Source organism: Muntiacus reevesi, chromosome 2 (assembly GCF_963930625.1).
Source record: "Muntiacus reevesi chromosome 2, mMunRee1.1, whole genome shotgun sequence".
In the NCBI taxonomy this organism is placed as follows: Eukaryota; Metazoa; Chordata; class Mammalia; order Artiodactyla; family Cervidae; genus Muntiacus; species Muntiacus reevesi.
This window is the reverse complement of record NC_089250.1, coordinates 232,365,019-232,378,565: the sequence shown is the minus strand read 5'-3', so window position 1 is coordinate 232,378,565 and position 13,547 is coordinate 232,365,019. Positions and strand designations below refer to the sequence as shown.

General features: G+C 40.2%; 1 protein-coding gene across 11 annotated transcripts in view; it reads right to left on the bottom strand.

Annotated features, from left to right (window-relative positions):
- Window positions 1-2,802: 2,802 nt before the first annotated feature.
- The window catches only part of CYLD (CYLD lysine 63 deubiquitinase), a 73,726-nt gene continuing 62,981 nt past the window's right edge, over window positions 2,803-13,547 (bottom strand). For all 11 annotated transcript variants that reach the window (XM_065925318.1, XM_065925313.1, XM_065925316.1 and 8 more), the window contains 5 exons: window positions 12,201-12,333; window positions 11,165-11,273; window positions 10,259-10,377; window positions 9,770-9,986; window positions 2,803-7,842 (listed from right to left, as the gene is read on the bottom strand). In XM_065925318.1, coding sequence (XP_065781390.1) covers window positions 7,658-7,842; window positions 9,770-9,986; window positions 10,259-10,377; window positions 11,165-11,273; window positions 12,201-12,333 — 763 coding nt within the window. In that variant the 3' untranslated portion in view covers window positions 2,803-7,657. The remainder of the gene's footprint in view (window positions 7,843-9,769; window positions 9,987-10,258; window positions 10,378-11,164; window positions 11,274-12,200; window positions 12,334-13,547) is intronic.

Below are 13,547 nucleotides of genomic sequence, written 5' to 3'. Positions count from 1 at the left end.
CAATTAAAAATAAAATGAAAACAAATGAAATATAGAGATTCCAATATCAATAACCCCATCAAGGCACACTCTATAGAGCAGCCTTGCCTATTTGTCTTCAAGTGTGTGAGACACACAGCCAAGAAACCACATACATCATGGCCCAAGCCCTGGCCTCATTTATTCCACAGACTGGGGAGACCCTGCCTGCCTCAAATGGGACCCACAAGGTTTGACCTTGGAGGTCACATTCAGTGTCTCACAAGTGAGGCAGGATGGCAGAGAGGAACTCAGGAGTCCTCCCTGGGGAAGTCAGTTTCCATCCAACTCCTAAAACCTGAGTTCAACCTCAGATTGCTTTGGAAAAGGCAGTATTTGAAACAAACCTGAGTCCTATTTCTAAGGGAGTGGTTTGATGCATAGAATTAAGGGTTTTCATAAATTCCTAGGCGAGGGGTGAACTTCCCTGGTTCTTCAGATGGTAAAATGTCTGCCTACAATGCAGGAGACCCAGGTTCAATCCCTGGGTTGGGAAGATCTGGAAAAGGAAATGGCAACCCACTCCAGTATTCTTGCCAGGAAAATCCCATGGACTGAGGAACCTGCTGGCTGCAGTCCATGGGATCACAAAGAGTAGGACACTACTGAGTGACTTCACTTTTCACTTAGGCAAGAAGTAAAGCAGTGGACCCACTCTGCAAATTTCAGTGGCGCTTTTGAGATGGAGGTCACTGCTGGGTGAATTACTCTATGTTTATCATGTCCATTTCAATATTCACTCGCCGAATTACTTCAGTTAGATCTCAAAATACTCCCCGCTTCAAATAAAATCCATCCCTTCAAAAGTGGCAACTCACACAGACCTGATTGTCCACAGTGTGAAGGCAGTACCCAAACCACCCCCCCAAACAAATGAATCCCTTTCCAAGAACTCAACCTCTTACCTAATCAGACTGTTGGGCTTTCTTTTTTATGACATTTATAGACACCTTGGAGTACTTTCTGAGCAGAACAGCATCTTCCTTATGCTTCTTGAAGGATATCTTCATTCAAGACCTCTTCAGATAGAGTGAGGTTCACCCTGTTTCCGAATCCTTTCTCTGGCCTCCAGAATATGTCCCAGTAGAGTCCGAAGGCTCTTCCTCAACAGTCTAGGTCAGGAGCTTTACAACAGATTTCCTCCTTCCCCTTTGGAGCTTGTCCACGTCCATAATCCCCTTGATCAGAAGTTTCATCGGAGAATGACAAGTGGGTTATGTTTCTTCAGAAACCTCCGCTGGCCCTGACAAGTGGCTGCAGATCCCAGCGGATGTTGGACTAACATGAGGAGCTGTGAAAACTACCATGTGCCTGGCAGTGGTGTCACCGAGTAGGACCCTGTGGAAACTTCCTGGGACAGACCCCTCCACATAGCCTCTGCTTTAGCTCCTCTATGAAGTACCCAGATAACAGTATCTGATGCATACTTTCTGAGTTTTTCAGGTGCTAAAATCACTGCCAAATGAAAAAAGTTAACTGCTTGATGCTCATGAGCACATAGCCCCCAGACCTTCTGGTGCCTAAGGACTGATGCTGTTACCCTCGCTGTTACCTCACTGTCACCCAGTCAGAGGATTGTGCACGAGCTGATCGCACGCCCTGTGACCTGCCCCTCCCTCACATGGCTTTCCAAATCGCTTTGCTGAAACACTTCCAGGAGTTTGGGGTTTCGTGGGGGCACAAGCCACCCATTCTCGTTGGGTGGCCCTGCAATGAACCTTTTTCTGCCCCAAACTCCTGTGTTTCGGGTTGTCTGGCCTCACTGTGCCTCAGGCAGAGGAACTTGGGCTCGGGAACACCATCTGCAGATCCCAGTGGCTCAGGTGGGCACAGGCGTGAGGCATCTGAGAAGCCTCCATCCACGAATGAATTCAGTGTGCAGCCAGGACTGAGAACTGCTGCCATAGGCCACGCATCCCTTCCTCAAGAAGATGAGGGAAAACTGGCCTCAGCAGGTGAGGAAAAGTGCAGGGATCAGGCCCCAGAAGAGGACTGGAGAGGCAGTGGTCCTCTGCCAGCCTGTCAGCCCGCCTCCAATAAGGTCTGGTCTTGATTGCCCACATCCACAGGTGAGCACAAGTATATGAACGATCACTGTTGCACTAACACACCCACAGAGAATCAGAAAGGAGGGGATCTATGAAAAAGCATGCGAACCCTTGAGTTTGAACAAAGGACAATCAGAGTGATGTCCAATACGTCACTTGGCTGTGGGTTTCTAAGTAGGAAAGTTCTTGAATGCACTGTATTAACACAAATATTGCCAGCTTGGATCATTCTAGCTTTCCTACCTTGGCATAACAAGGGACTGAAACTCTACAAGCAGTAATTCCTGAAGAAAGCATGCTATATCAGTTACCTAATATAGCATCATGTAATCATTTCTCTGGATTACACACAAAAGTAAAGTGTTTTTAATTGCCTCCTTGGCAGCTGTGAGAGATCAAGACACACTATGCTATAGGCACCAGCTCTGGCCCAATTTAAGAGATGAACAACTCTTGGTTGGATTAGAGACTGGCAGAACTGAGCTTTAATTAGGATCAGAGCTTGGTGGTGCCAAGTTATTTCAAGAAACTACACAAAATCATGATGCCAGGAGGGAACCCAGAGACCATGGCACATCTCCCAGGAAAAGTCTATGTTTTCTAAAACAAGCACAATGATGACAGAGACTTGATGAAGACACAGGTGTGCCTGGTACTGCATTTTCCTAAAGCAATCTTCCTCAATTCCAGTCTTCCCATAACCCCAAACCCTTCCCCAAAGAAATCAAGGAAAAACAACCATAAAAATTTAATTTTAATGATACAGAAATAGTATATAGTACATTTCTTTCCACAGCAGCACTTCAATCATCTCTAAAAAATTTAACAAAATTAAGGCTAAATCAGAGCAATCTGATAATAAAGGGATATTTTATGTGGTTTTACTTTTAAAGAATGTCTTCATAAATATAGAATGTTCATCAGGCCAAAAAAAAGAAATGTTGAACAAGATACCAAATATGGGAAATGCAATATAAAATGTGCTCCTTTATACCAACTTCCTAACAACCATGACTTCCCAGGGAAGTTCCAAATGGGATTTATTTTTTTTTTAATGAATGTTTATGACAGGATACTAAGACTTTCTGGAGTACTATAGGCCATTTTTTAAAATAAAACCAATAACAGTTGAATCTCCCACACAATCTCTTGAAAAAATAAAAAGCGGAAGTGGACAGGGTTTTAAAGTGCAAGAGAATTACATCTGAGTCTGTGGAGCTCCAAAGGAGGATGGCTCTGGACCTGGTCTCTCCCCACAACCTGTGTTATAGGAAGACTTTCAAATACAGTAAACAGAAATGGCATCGGTGACAAGAGAGTCAGGAAAGCAAATGGGTTTCTTGAATGACATTCTCCAAATACTGACATTTATTGTGAGCAGGAAGGAGGGATGTCTTTCTTTTCCCCCTTTGCATTATCCTTGGCCACATGTGGTGGCTAGCTCTTTACCACCACTTTCAAACTCAGGACAGACCTTCGGCTGTTTCAGGATTTAGACTAAGATGAAGACTCTTTTCTCCCCCCCTCTCTTTTTCCTCCAATAAAGCTTCTGAAAGGAAACTAGACAATGCAACGCTGACTCGCCGCAAGAAGCCTGGCTCTCTGAAGTCCCAGTCTCTGAGCAGTGACACAGCCTGGGAGGCAGAGAGAACCCACCTTTACAGCCCCCAGCGGGCACCACACCTGCTCTCAGGGTGCCCTTCCATCCTCCACCCTCTCTCTCTTGCATCCTAGTATGCATCTGAATACTTCCATCTTAATAAGCTCTCCTCCTTCTCCACCCTCACTTGCCTTGGGGAATTCAAGTATTATTTTCATTGAAGAATTGTGGGTATGTTAACATCACCACCCTCCTAGAAAAGGCAGTCTTATTCTTCACTATGAACCTACAGTCCCCCTAACTTGAACAAGGACATTCTACTTTATGACAAAAAATCTTCCCATATTAGGATTAAAATTTTCATCAAAGTAGCAGTAGTCTACTTTTTTTTTAACTTTGCATAACAATTTCATTTTTCCATTTCTTTGGTTTCCAGAGCCTCAATTTCCCCTACAGAAATTAAATGAAGGGTAAATGTCCAGGTAAATAACATCCTCTTCAGTCTCAAGAGGGTTCCTAAGATGGCTAAAACCTCTAGGAAACAGTGGGCTGAGGCATAGATACTAAAACGCATTTCTTATATGAATTCACATGTAAACACAGAGAAACAATATGACAAATATACAATTACCCATGTGTATGTGGAATAATTAACACAATAACATTCTATGACCACATGACCACATAAAGAAAAGATATTTTCGAGATCTTTCAGTTCATTGTTTCTTCAAATCTGGCTGATGATCACTCTCAGGGTCACCTGTCGGGGGGGATGGACATTTCGGGTCTAGGAAATGGGGTCTACCATTTGTGAAGACTCAGTTCAGCAGGCATGGCTGGGGACCCAGAAATTTGTCCTTCTTTTCTGTAAGATTCAATAGTCCCACCCCCTTGCTCTACAGAGGAAGACACTGAGGCCCAGAGAAGTCAAGACGTTGCCCAAGACTAAAAAAGCACGAAACAGAGAAAGGGCTGGACCAGCCCTTGTCCCCTCGTCGACCACTTCTGTCACATCTCACTGCCTCCTGGAGCCCCCCAACCTGGCACCCTTACACTCAGGCTAAGAAGCCTTTAGTAGACGTTCTGTTGTTAGAAGTAGGTGGTAAGCTGCTCAAGGGCAGGTGCCATGTCTCATGTTCCTTTTGACACAATCTTAGGTAAGAAGTGTCTAAGAAATAGTTGTTGGCAGACAATCCCTCAGCTAAGGCCTAATTCTATCTTCTCTCACACCTGTCTACAACCATCAGCATAGATGCAAAGTCATCTAGCTGGATATTGAGATCCATCAGAGGAAAACAGTAACATCTCTGAATTTATGGAGGTGGCATGTTCACACACAGGAATTTGAATGTCAATGCAAGTTCCATAAGATAATTACGTCTTTCCCTTGTTCCTGAATTACGTGAATTAGGTGAAAAGAAAAAAAAAAAAGTGAATCCATGGGATAGAAAGAAGCTATTTACCTACAACTTTGGGCAAATATGAATTACAAAAATCCTAAACTATTCTAAGGAAATTATCCTTAGCAATTCTAACAGTTTTATGTTACTGAGTTTTGTTTCTCTCTCTCTTGGTTTGCAATGTGTATTTCCAGTTTTACAAAACATTCTTTTGTGGATGGAGTCAAATGCCTTCGTAAAGCTGATAGCAACGGGCTGAACACATTATGAAATGGTTGCCCTCCTTCCCCCCTTCCATGTATATAAATTCTCACACACAAACACACACGTGTGTATTCAGTGGAGGTGGAGCAACATGACTTGTTTTATAAATAAGATGATTTTACTATATTGCCATCTTGATTGTACATATGATACGGAAGAAAGGATAACAGAAGCATTTAAAAGACCAATAGAAAAATATGAAAGAAAATTTAAGGCTAGAAATTAAGTACGTCAACAGGCACATGGGTCACTGGAGCCACACCGCCCAGCCCTGTCTGTGCCCACGTGACGATCAGGGCCCTGCGGGAGCACCAGCCAGAACGGACTGCTGATGGGGGGCGGGAGCTGGAGAGGAGACACCCAGGGCCTGGAGGGACCCTGCCTCTAGAGGAACCACCACAGTGGGCCCTGCATCCCTTTACCAGGTGCTCCCTCCCCAGCTAATGTTAGAACAGGAAGCTCTACTTGAAGAAACTGTCCTAGAAATGGTTTATGGAAGAGGTCCCTCCCACTAGAAAGTGCCTCCACGCCCTACCCATGGGAAATAAATGTACAACCCCACAAGTCCTCTTCAAGTCTTCTGCCACGAGATGCTGAGCAGGACTGACCTTCAACTTGTGTTTTAATTTTTACAGGAAAGGAACTGCCTTCTCTTTTTTAACTGTTAAATCCAGTCTTACCTAGATATAGAGTCCTAATCATTTCTCTAGAGAGCCTTTTAAAATCACATTGATAAGCTCCTACATCCATGTATTCATCCAACATGTACTGATTAAGAGGTGACTGGACTTGTGGAAAGTCAGGGCTAGAGGGAACCTTAGGCATTTAGCCCCCAGGCTCCTCATCAACCCCAGGGCGATGGGGCAGGGCTGCTCCCAATCTCTCTGGACCTAGTATCCAGATCACCAGTCCACCCAGGTATTGAGTAAAACTTCATGCAAAAGTTATATACTTTTTTCATTCCAAAAATGAAAAAATTATGATGAAATTTTCTGTACATTATGATTCATAACAATGAATCCTAGCTAAAATGGAATGACAAACCAAAGGGTAAATGTGACTTTAAAAAGAAATAATTGCAGGGTTTGCAAAGATTCTTTCCCTTCTTTTGGACATTCAGTGTTTTATGAAGTCATATGCTAGACACACATGACAACCTCTGCCTTTCCATGCGGTTAGGAAGTCATTCCAGAGAGACACCATCGTCACACAACACGTCCCACAGCACTGACACAGACAACCTATGCTGCTAGTCTACAACAGACACACACTACAGGTATTAGCTACGAAAACATCCATTTTCTACTTATTGAATCAGGAGGAAGGCAAAGCTGCTGCTAACATTTCAATAAAATATCTGGTTCATAACTGTCATTATCTCAAGGGATATCAGACTGAACTTAATGCGGGGACTGATCTAAGTTCTAGACGGTCTTATCTAAGATAGTAGAGGTTGAGACAGCCAATACATCTTCAGGGAAATTTCAATGAGTGATTCTATATGACCAATTCATTTTCCTATTAACCTTATATTTGTATAGGAATATATTTATCACCCCAACTCTTTAGTAAAATTTACTGTGCCCCACTGCATAAGAGAGTCTTTAGAAAAGAAAAGAAAGCTGTTAGCTGACAGTTACTACTATGAATGAAGAGCTTCAATTGCTGTATATGTGAATCCCCTAGGAAAATTACATCAAAAATGGACATTTCATGACAAAAATCACTCATGTATCTCAAAACCAAAACAAATAGAAAACACCATTGAGGAAATTTAAATACTTTTGTGACCACTACCACAGAAACACAGAAACTCAGCAGATTGCAGACATGCAGGAATCAGCACTAGAGAGGGAAGAATTAACAAAACAACTTTAATCAGTGGATTGAAAGTAGACTCTATCCTCCTCAAGGCGACCATTAGCTACAAAGGAAAAGTGATTTCATAACCTTGGTCCATAAAGAAGACACATTTATTTACATTCTCAACAGACTAAAAGAGGCTTTAAACTGTCACAATTAAAATTGTATGCTTCCAAAAATATCTTACGATCAATGCACTTAACTTAAAGCTTCAGGTATTAATAACTTCATTTAGACTTCTTAAAAAACCAACACAAACATACTTTCTAGAGTGCAAAATGCTTATTAAATACTTTAGTAACACAAAAGCAATTTGTTTTTAAACACAGGAATCCTGTGTTGAAGGATCATCACCGCAAAGACATCCATTGCCGGCAATGGACGCTGAACAGAACTGCCAGCTCAAGTGAGATGCAACGTGAAAACTGTGCGTTTGATTTCTGCACCCGTCCAGATGATCCTCCTTATTTGTACAGACTCATGGTTGGACTCTGGTACATGCACATGTATGCATCACAGAGAAGTCTTCGTGCACAGCCTTGGATTCTTCTGGAGTCCAAGGAGTGCAGATCGTCGAGAGACATTTTCAAGTACTCTCCTACTTCTGGGCATGGGGTAACTTGAGGAATGTTGAAGCCATTCTGACCACCTATGGAGAAGAGGAAGAGCCGTATTGAGGGTAGTGAAGTTATAAACACTTTTGATGCCCTGCCCTACCAAAGTAACTTTACAATTCCGTAATTTAGTTAATGCTAATTTCCAGGATCAGAAAGACCTCATTTTACTTCTGATTTCTAGAAGTCCTCTGTTTATCTCTTGATAGTCTCACTTTTTGGTTTCTGAAAGGATTCTGGGACCAACAGTGAATATAACTGGTCAAAAGATATATATCCTGAGCAAAGTACAAAATCTACTTCCCAGGCTTCTCAGTCAAGGAATAATGTCACATACACATGTGCACACACATTCAAATCTCCACATTCCCAAATCCCTTCCTGGACACAAGCACCCCTGTTTGCTTTACCATGAACCTGTCCAGTTTAGAGCAGATCTAGTAGTTTAAAGTAGATCTAGTAAAATGATTACTATTTTACTCCCCTAAGTTTAAAAAACATATTTGTGTAACTCTCATAAGGTTATGTTTTACGTTTCATTAGATAGCAGGAGGATATAAGGCATGGTCTTAGGGACCCCAGGAAAGGTTCTTCTGCTTTAGCCTCCCAATGGCTTTTCTAAAAATATCTGGAACACCTGTGCTTTCGAATTTCATGCTTAAATGCAAATTTTAACTGAGCTAGGGACATATTTACAGATGGATCTGTGCTATATCAAATGTCTGAATGCTGAGAAAATGTTGAGAACCCATGAGGCAGAGTTTGGGCAGCTGATCAAGAGGCTGCCACAAGGGTGTGTCCTAGGTCACTAGGGGACCACACCAGAAGACTTGGAGCCTGGAGTGTGAGAGAGTGGCTAAAGGAAAAATGGGGAATGGAAGAACTGGAGGGATATGGAAGTCATTCCCACAACTTTGCCTAGGGCTGATCCTAATCTGTAAACTCTATACAGGCAGGAGTATAGCTGTTTCAACAACTGCTTCATTTTTGAAACCTACTAGATCCCTGGGCCAGAGAAGGCAATGACAACCCACTCCAGTACTCTTGCCTTGAAAATCCCATGGATGGAGGAGCCTGGTAGGCTGCAGTCCACAGGGTCGCTAAGGGTCAGAAACGACTGAGTGGCTTCACTTTCACTTTTCCCTTTCATGCACTGGAGAAGGAAATGGCAACCCACTCCAGTGTTCTTGCCTGGAGAATCCCAGGGACGGGAGCTCCTGGTGGGCGGCCATCTATGGGGTCTCACAGTCAGACACGACTGAAGTGACTTAGCAGCAGCAGCAGAGCCCTGGACACTTCACATGCACTCATTAGGTATTTCTTAAATAATGACTAAATATCCTAGAAAGCAGCCTAGAAAGTGCAGTATATTCCCCAGTTCAGGAAGAAAGACATTATACATAGAATAAGCTTATTTTTCCAAAGAAGACATTTACTTCTATTCTTAGCTTTGTCATTTAGAAGACACATGGTTTAGTATATAAAAGAACATAAGCATTGAATTTAGAAAGACTGAATTAAATACATGCTCTGAGACCCTAGGCACCTTAAATCTCTGCTTTAGTAAGACAAAAATAGGAACCACTCCCATTTTGCAAGGATTTAGGTAAATGACCTAAAGTCCCTCCCTGAGAGCTTGGCACAGCAGTACTTAAGAAATGATGACTATGGTACAGAAAATGAGAGGAGATCAAAAGTCAAGGACAACAAAGTAGAAATAAAAACTCTCAGCCTTAAAGAAAAAAATATCTGATTCCTTTTTTTTTAAAAAAAGACTCTATGCATGTCAAACTATCACAATACTATTCCTTAGTTTTGTAGCAAGGCTGTTAATGCATCACTAAGATATTCCTGAGCAGCTTTTCCCAACACTGTTTGTTACTCAGATCAGGCTAGCCCACTACAACTATCCCACTACAAACTCAAATATCACCACATGTGGAAGAAAGGTCTGTAAAGTACCATCCCGATCAGCCATGCTGTCGAAGAAGAGCCAGGCAGAGTCGTCTTTCCCGTACTTCACAAAAGCGACATAGTGGCTTGTTTCTATGCAGAGGACAGCAAATAACTCCATCTTCTGGCATGGGATGCAGCCGTGTCTCCAGTCCCGGTCAGGCAGATCTTTGGGAAGTGACACTGGGTTGTATTTATGATTCAGCCTCTTGGGATGGAGGTGGACCTAAAACAGAACATGAAGAAAAAGTCATTAAGGAGCCAAACTCAATGTTTGAAGGGAATGGACTCCACTTACTCTAATGGAATATGTCCCTATAAATAGCAACTGAGTACCCCATGGAAATCCATCAAATAAAGAGAAGAGGCATACCCCTTAATTATGAATTTTTTAAGTTAATTATGATTTTGAAAACTTTTCAAAACCTGAAATCTGGTTCAACTACAAATGATTTATTATTTATTAAGAGAATATCCATTAAGTGAAGTCAAACTTACTTGAGCATTGCAGGTTTTACAAAACTGCTTGATTTTGCCAGCTGAGATGTCAGGGTCATCATAGCATTCTCTACACTCATACATTGCAAGCCCTCCACATATCCGGCATTGCCTGGGGGCTGAAAAGGGTGGGATGTGGGGGAGTTAAGGTTTCTTTTACAATGCATTCTTTTATTTTAAAAAATTAAAAAGAAAAATTAAGTTTTAAAAAGGATAATGCTCATGGACTCAAAAGTCTATCCCTCCCCACCCCCATAAAGTTTAAATTGGATTTCCTTGGATTCAGGATATCTTTAAAGACATTTTCTCTGACCAAATGACTTTAAAAACATAATACACTCTAGAGTGTTCCTCCTGATTATAAAACTTCTACTGATGAATGTGCTAAGATACAAGAGACATACAGAAGAAAACTGAAAGCATCTGCAATTTCAGTTAGCAAGAGATAACCACTCTTGTAATTTCTCTTATAATTTTATATCTGCATACTTAACATAACTCAGTGTGTGTGTGTGTGTGTGCAGCTCCTCTTGTAGACAATATCAACATACCTTTTCACTTAACATTATATCATGACCACTTTCATGTAACACTGATCTTCAAAAACATGAATTTGAACAGCAGTACTTACGCTGTACAGATACACTATAATTCACTTAACTACTCTCCTCTAGTTAACATATAGAGTGCTTCTAATTTCTTATTCATAAGCATATTTGCATATGAAATCTTGATTTACATGTCTGATTTTTTCAGAATAAATTTCTAGTGTAATATTCCCAAGCTCTTCAGACAGCAAAATTGTCTTTAAGAAAACTTGTATCCTATTAGACTCTTATTCACAATTAATATGAATGACCTGATAAGACTACTGCTGAAAAACAAACCAAAAAATCTTGTACTTACTGTCTTCAAGTAAATCTGTTATATTTAGTTCCAGAGAAGGAAAAATTTTTTTAAATAGTTTAAAGTCTTTTCCAAATCGAGGCATCTGAATAATCAGACATGATGGTGCCTTAAAAAAAAAAAGATACATAATTTTAGAATCAAAACATTGATAAATTTCCCTGAAATTCCCCCAAAAGAGTCATGGTTGTCAAACCAAGCAGTGATTCCACCATAACATGGATGGCCTGTAAAACGGGATCTGCATGTGGACACAGAGTATGAGGGCAGCGCACCAAAGAGCCACAAGCCTCAAGCAGTCCAAGATGTGTGGACACGTGGACACAGAGGTCAGGTAGTTCAGTCACCTGGGATCTCAAAGAATACGATGACTGTGCAGAGTAACATCCCACTTTGGGTTTATATTTTTCAAAAGGTTTCAGAAAAATTGTTTTTGCAAGTACAATTAAGAAATTCATCACTGAAGGACACTATTCCTTATATTTCAACAAACAAATACTGGTAGCTATTAAGGTTTTATCAGAACATCCCTTTAAAAATGAATACAATGAAAATGAGCCACATGAGATCATGAAGATACTCAGTAGAAGAAAAGTAAATTATATCACTTGTTCATTTACAATAAGTGAGTTTGCCTTTCATTGAAGGAGGAAAAGTAAACATTCCTTTGGATGATATGCTTGAATAAACTTTTAAATTGGATAAAATGTGAAATTGGGTGAAATGACAACAGAAATCCTCACAATCTTTTTTGCTCTAAGCTACTTAAATGTTTTCAAGTTACAAATCATATTGATATTTTCCTTGGCACCAAAATCTAAAGAGTTCAATTTTAGTATTTTCTACTAAGTTCAATTTAAAATATTTTCTACAAGGACAAAGTTGAAGCATGGCATAATTTCAAAATTTGTGTTTTGTTAACAGTTTGTGTTTATAATAGTTCTCAATGGGTTAAAAGTAATAGTTAGTGAACTTATAGTTTTCTTAAGAAGCCTAAGGACTTTAATATAAAATACAGTAAATAATTATTACGTACCTCAGCAAATTTCAGGTTACTGTTGATAAAAGACCATTCTAATAATTGCTGAATTGTAGGAACTCCAACTTTCTCATTTTTTTCCATAAAAATTTGATAGAAGTAACAATCTTGTACTTTTTGACCTGCTGATCTAAAAATATGCAGAAAAAGCCAAATAATTTACTTATGAAATGCATCAGAAGGTGCAGTGGTTCTAGGGGCATTTGAGAACACAAAAACTATTGAGAACAGAAATCTGCAACTCTGACAGTCAGAACAACAGGGACAAAGACAATGATTTAGATAAAATAATTAAATGTACTCGTGCATAAGAACTTGCAAATTATTTCTTATTTTAGTTTTCATACTGAAAGTTCCCTTAGGGATTAGGAGAAAAATAATGCAATAACATCTGTAATCAAAAAGCACTTGTGAATAATAATAACCAGAAGCTAATATCATTGGTTCAACTTTACTGTCCAAAGCTAGAAAACAGTAAACTGCATTTTAATGCCTTTAATAGGAAAGTCAGTTCATACATGGCTGAATGGGACAAACCCTTAGAGACATTCCAGATGGTCTAAAGACCTTCCAGACCTTTAGAAACTTTTAATTTACGAAGGCCCTGAGAGCTGGTGAAGGAGCATCCTTCCCAGCAAGTCAAAAGCAGAGCCAGGTGTAAAACCCAGGTGTCCTCTAACAACTGCTCACTATTCTTTGCACTCAAGCATGTTCTCCTTAGATGGTCACTCATTTATTCAACAAGCACCAAGTCAGGACCCACTGTATGCAAATCTCAGTGTTACCCTTACGTATTTTCCCTTCTAAATATTTTACTAGAATGCATGAAAATTCAAGACTAACTGTACCAAAAGAATCAATAATCTTTAAATTTACTACTTACCCTTTTTAGCAGAATTTCTGGGCATAGAATCAGGCAGTTTATAATTAGATTTATAAGCAGATTTCAAGATTTTTAGGGAAAAATATTAACATAGACACTAACCTCAGAAACCCTCAGTTTCCCAAAGCAACTTATACCCTGAAATAAAGACAACTTATTTGGTAACAAAGTAGAAATTCTTGAGAACCCATGACAAAAAAAAAAAGAAAGAGATAACCAAAAAACCTAAAGTTTATGCTGTACCAAGATTTTAATCTATTATTGATGACAATAAAAAGCCAGCATTTTTCTGTGAAAGTCAGAAAGTATTAAAAAAGAACCAACAGGTAACAGAAAAAATAAGACTGGAAACAAAGAAAGCAGAAGCAGTAGAGGTGAGCAGTCACAAAACTCAGAAATATTAACAGTGACAGACGAGAGGGATGGCGGCTGGAGAGAGCGCAGAGAGGTGGACATGAGAT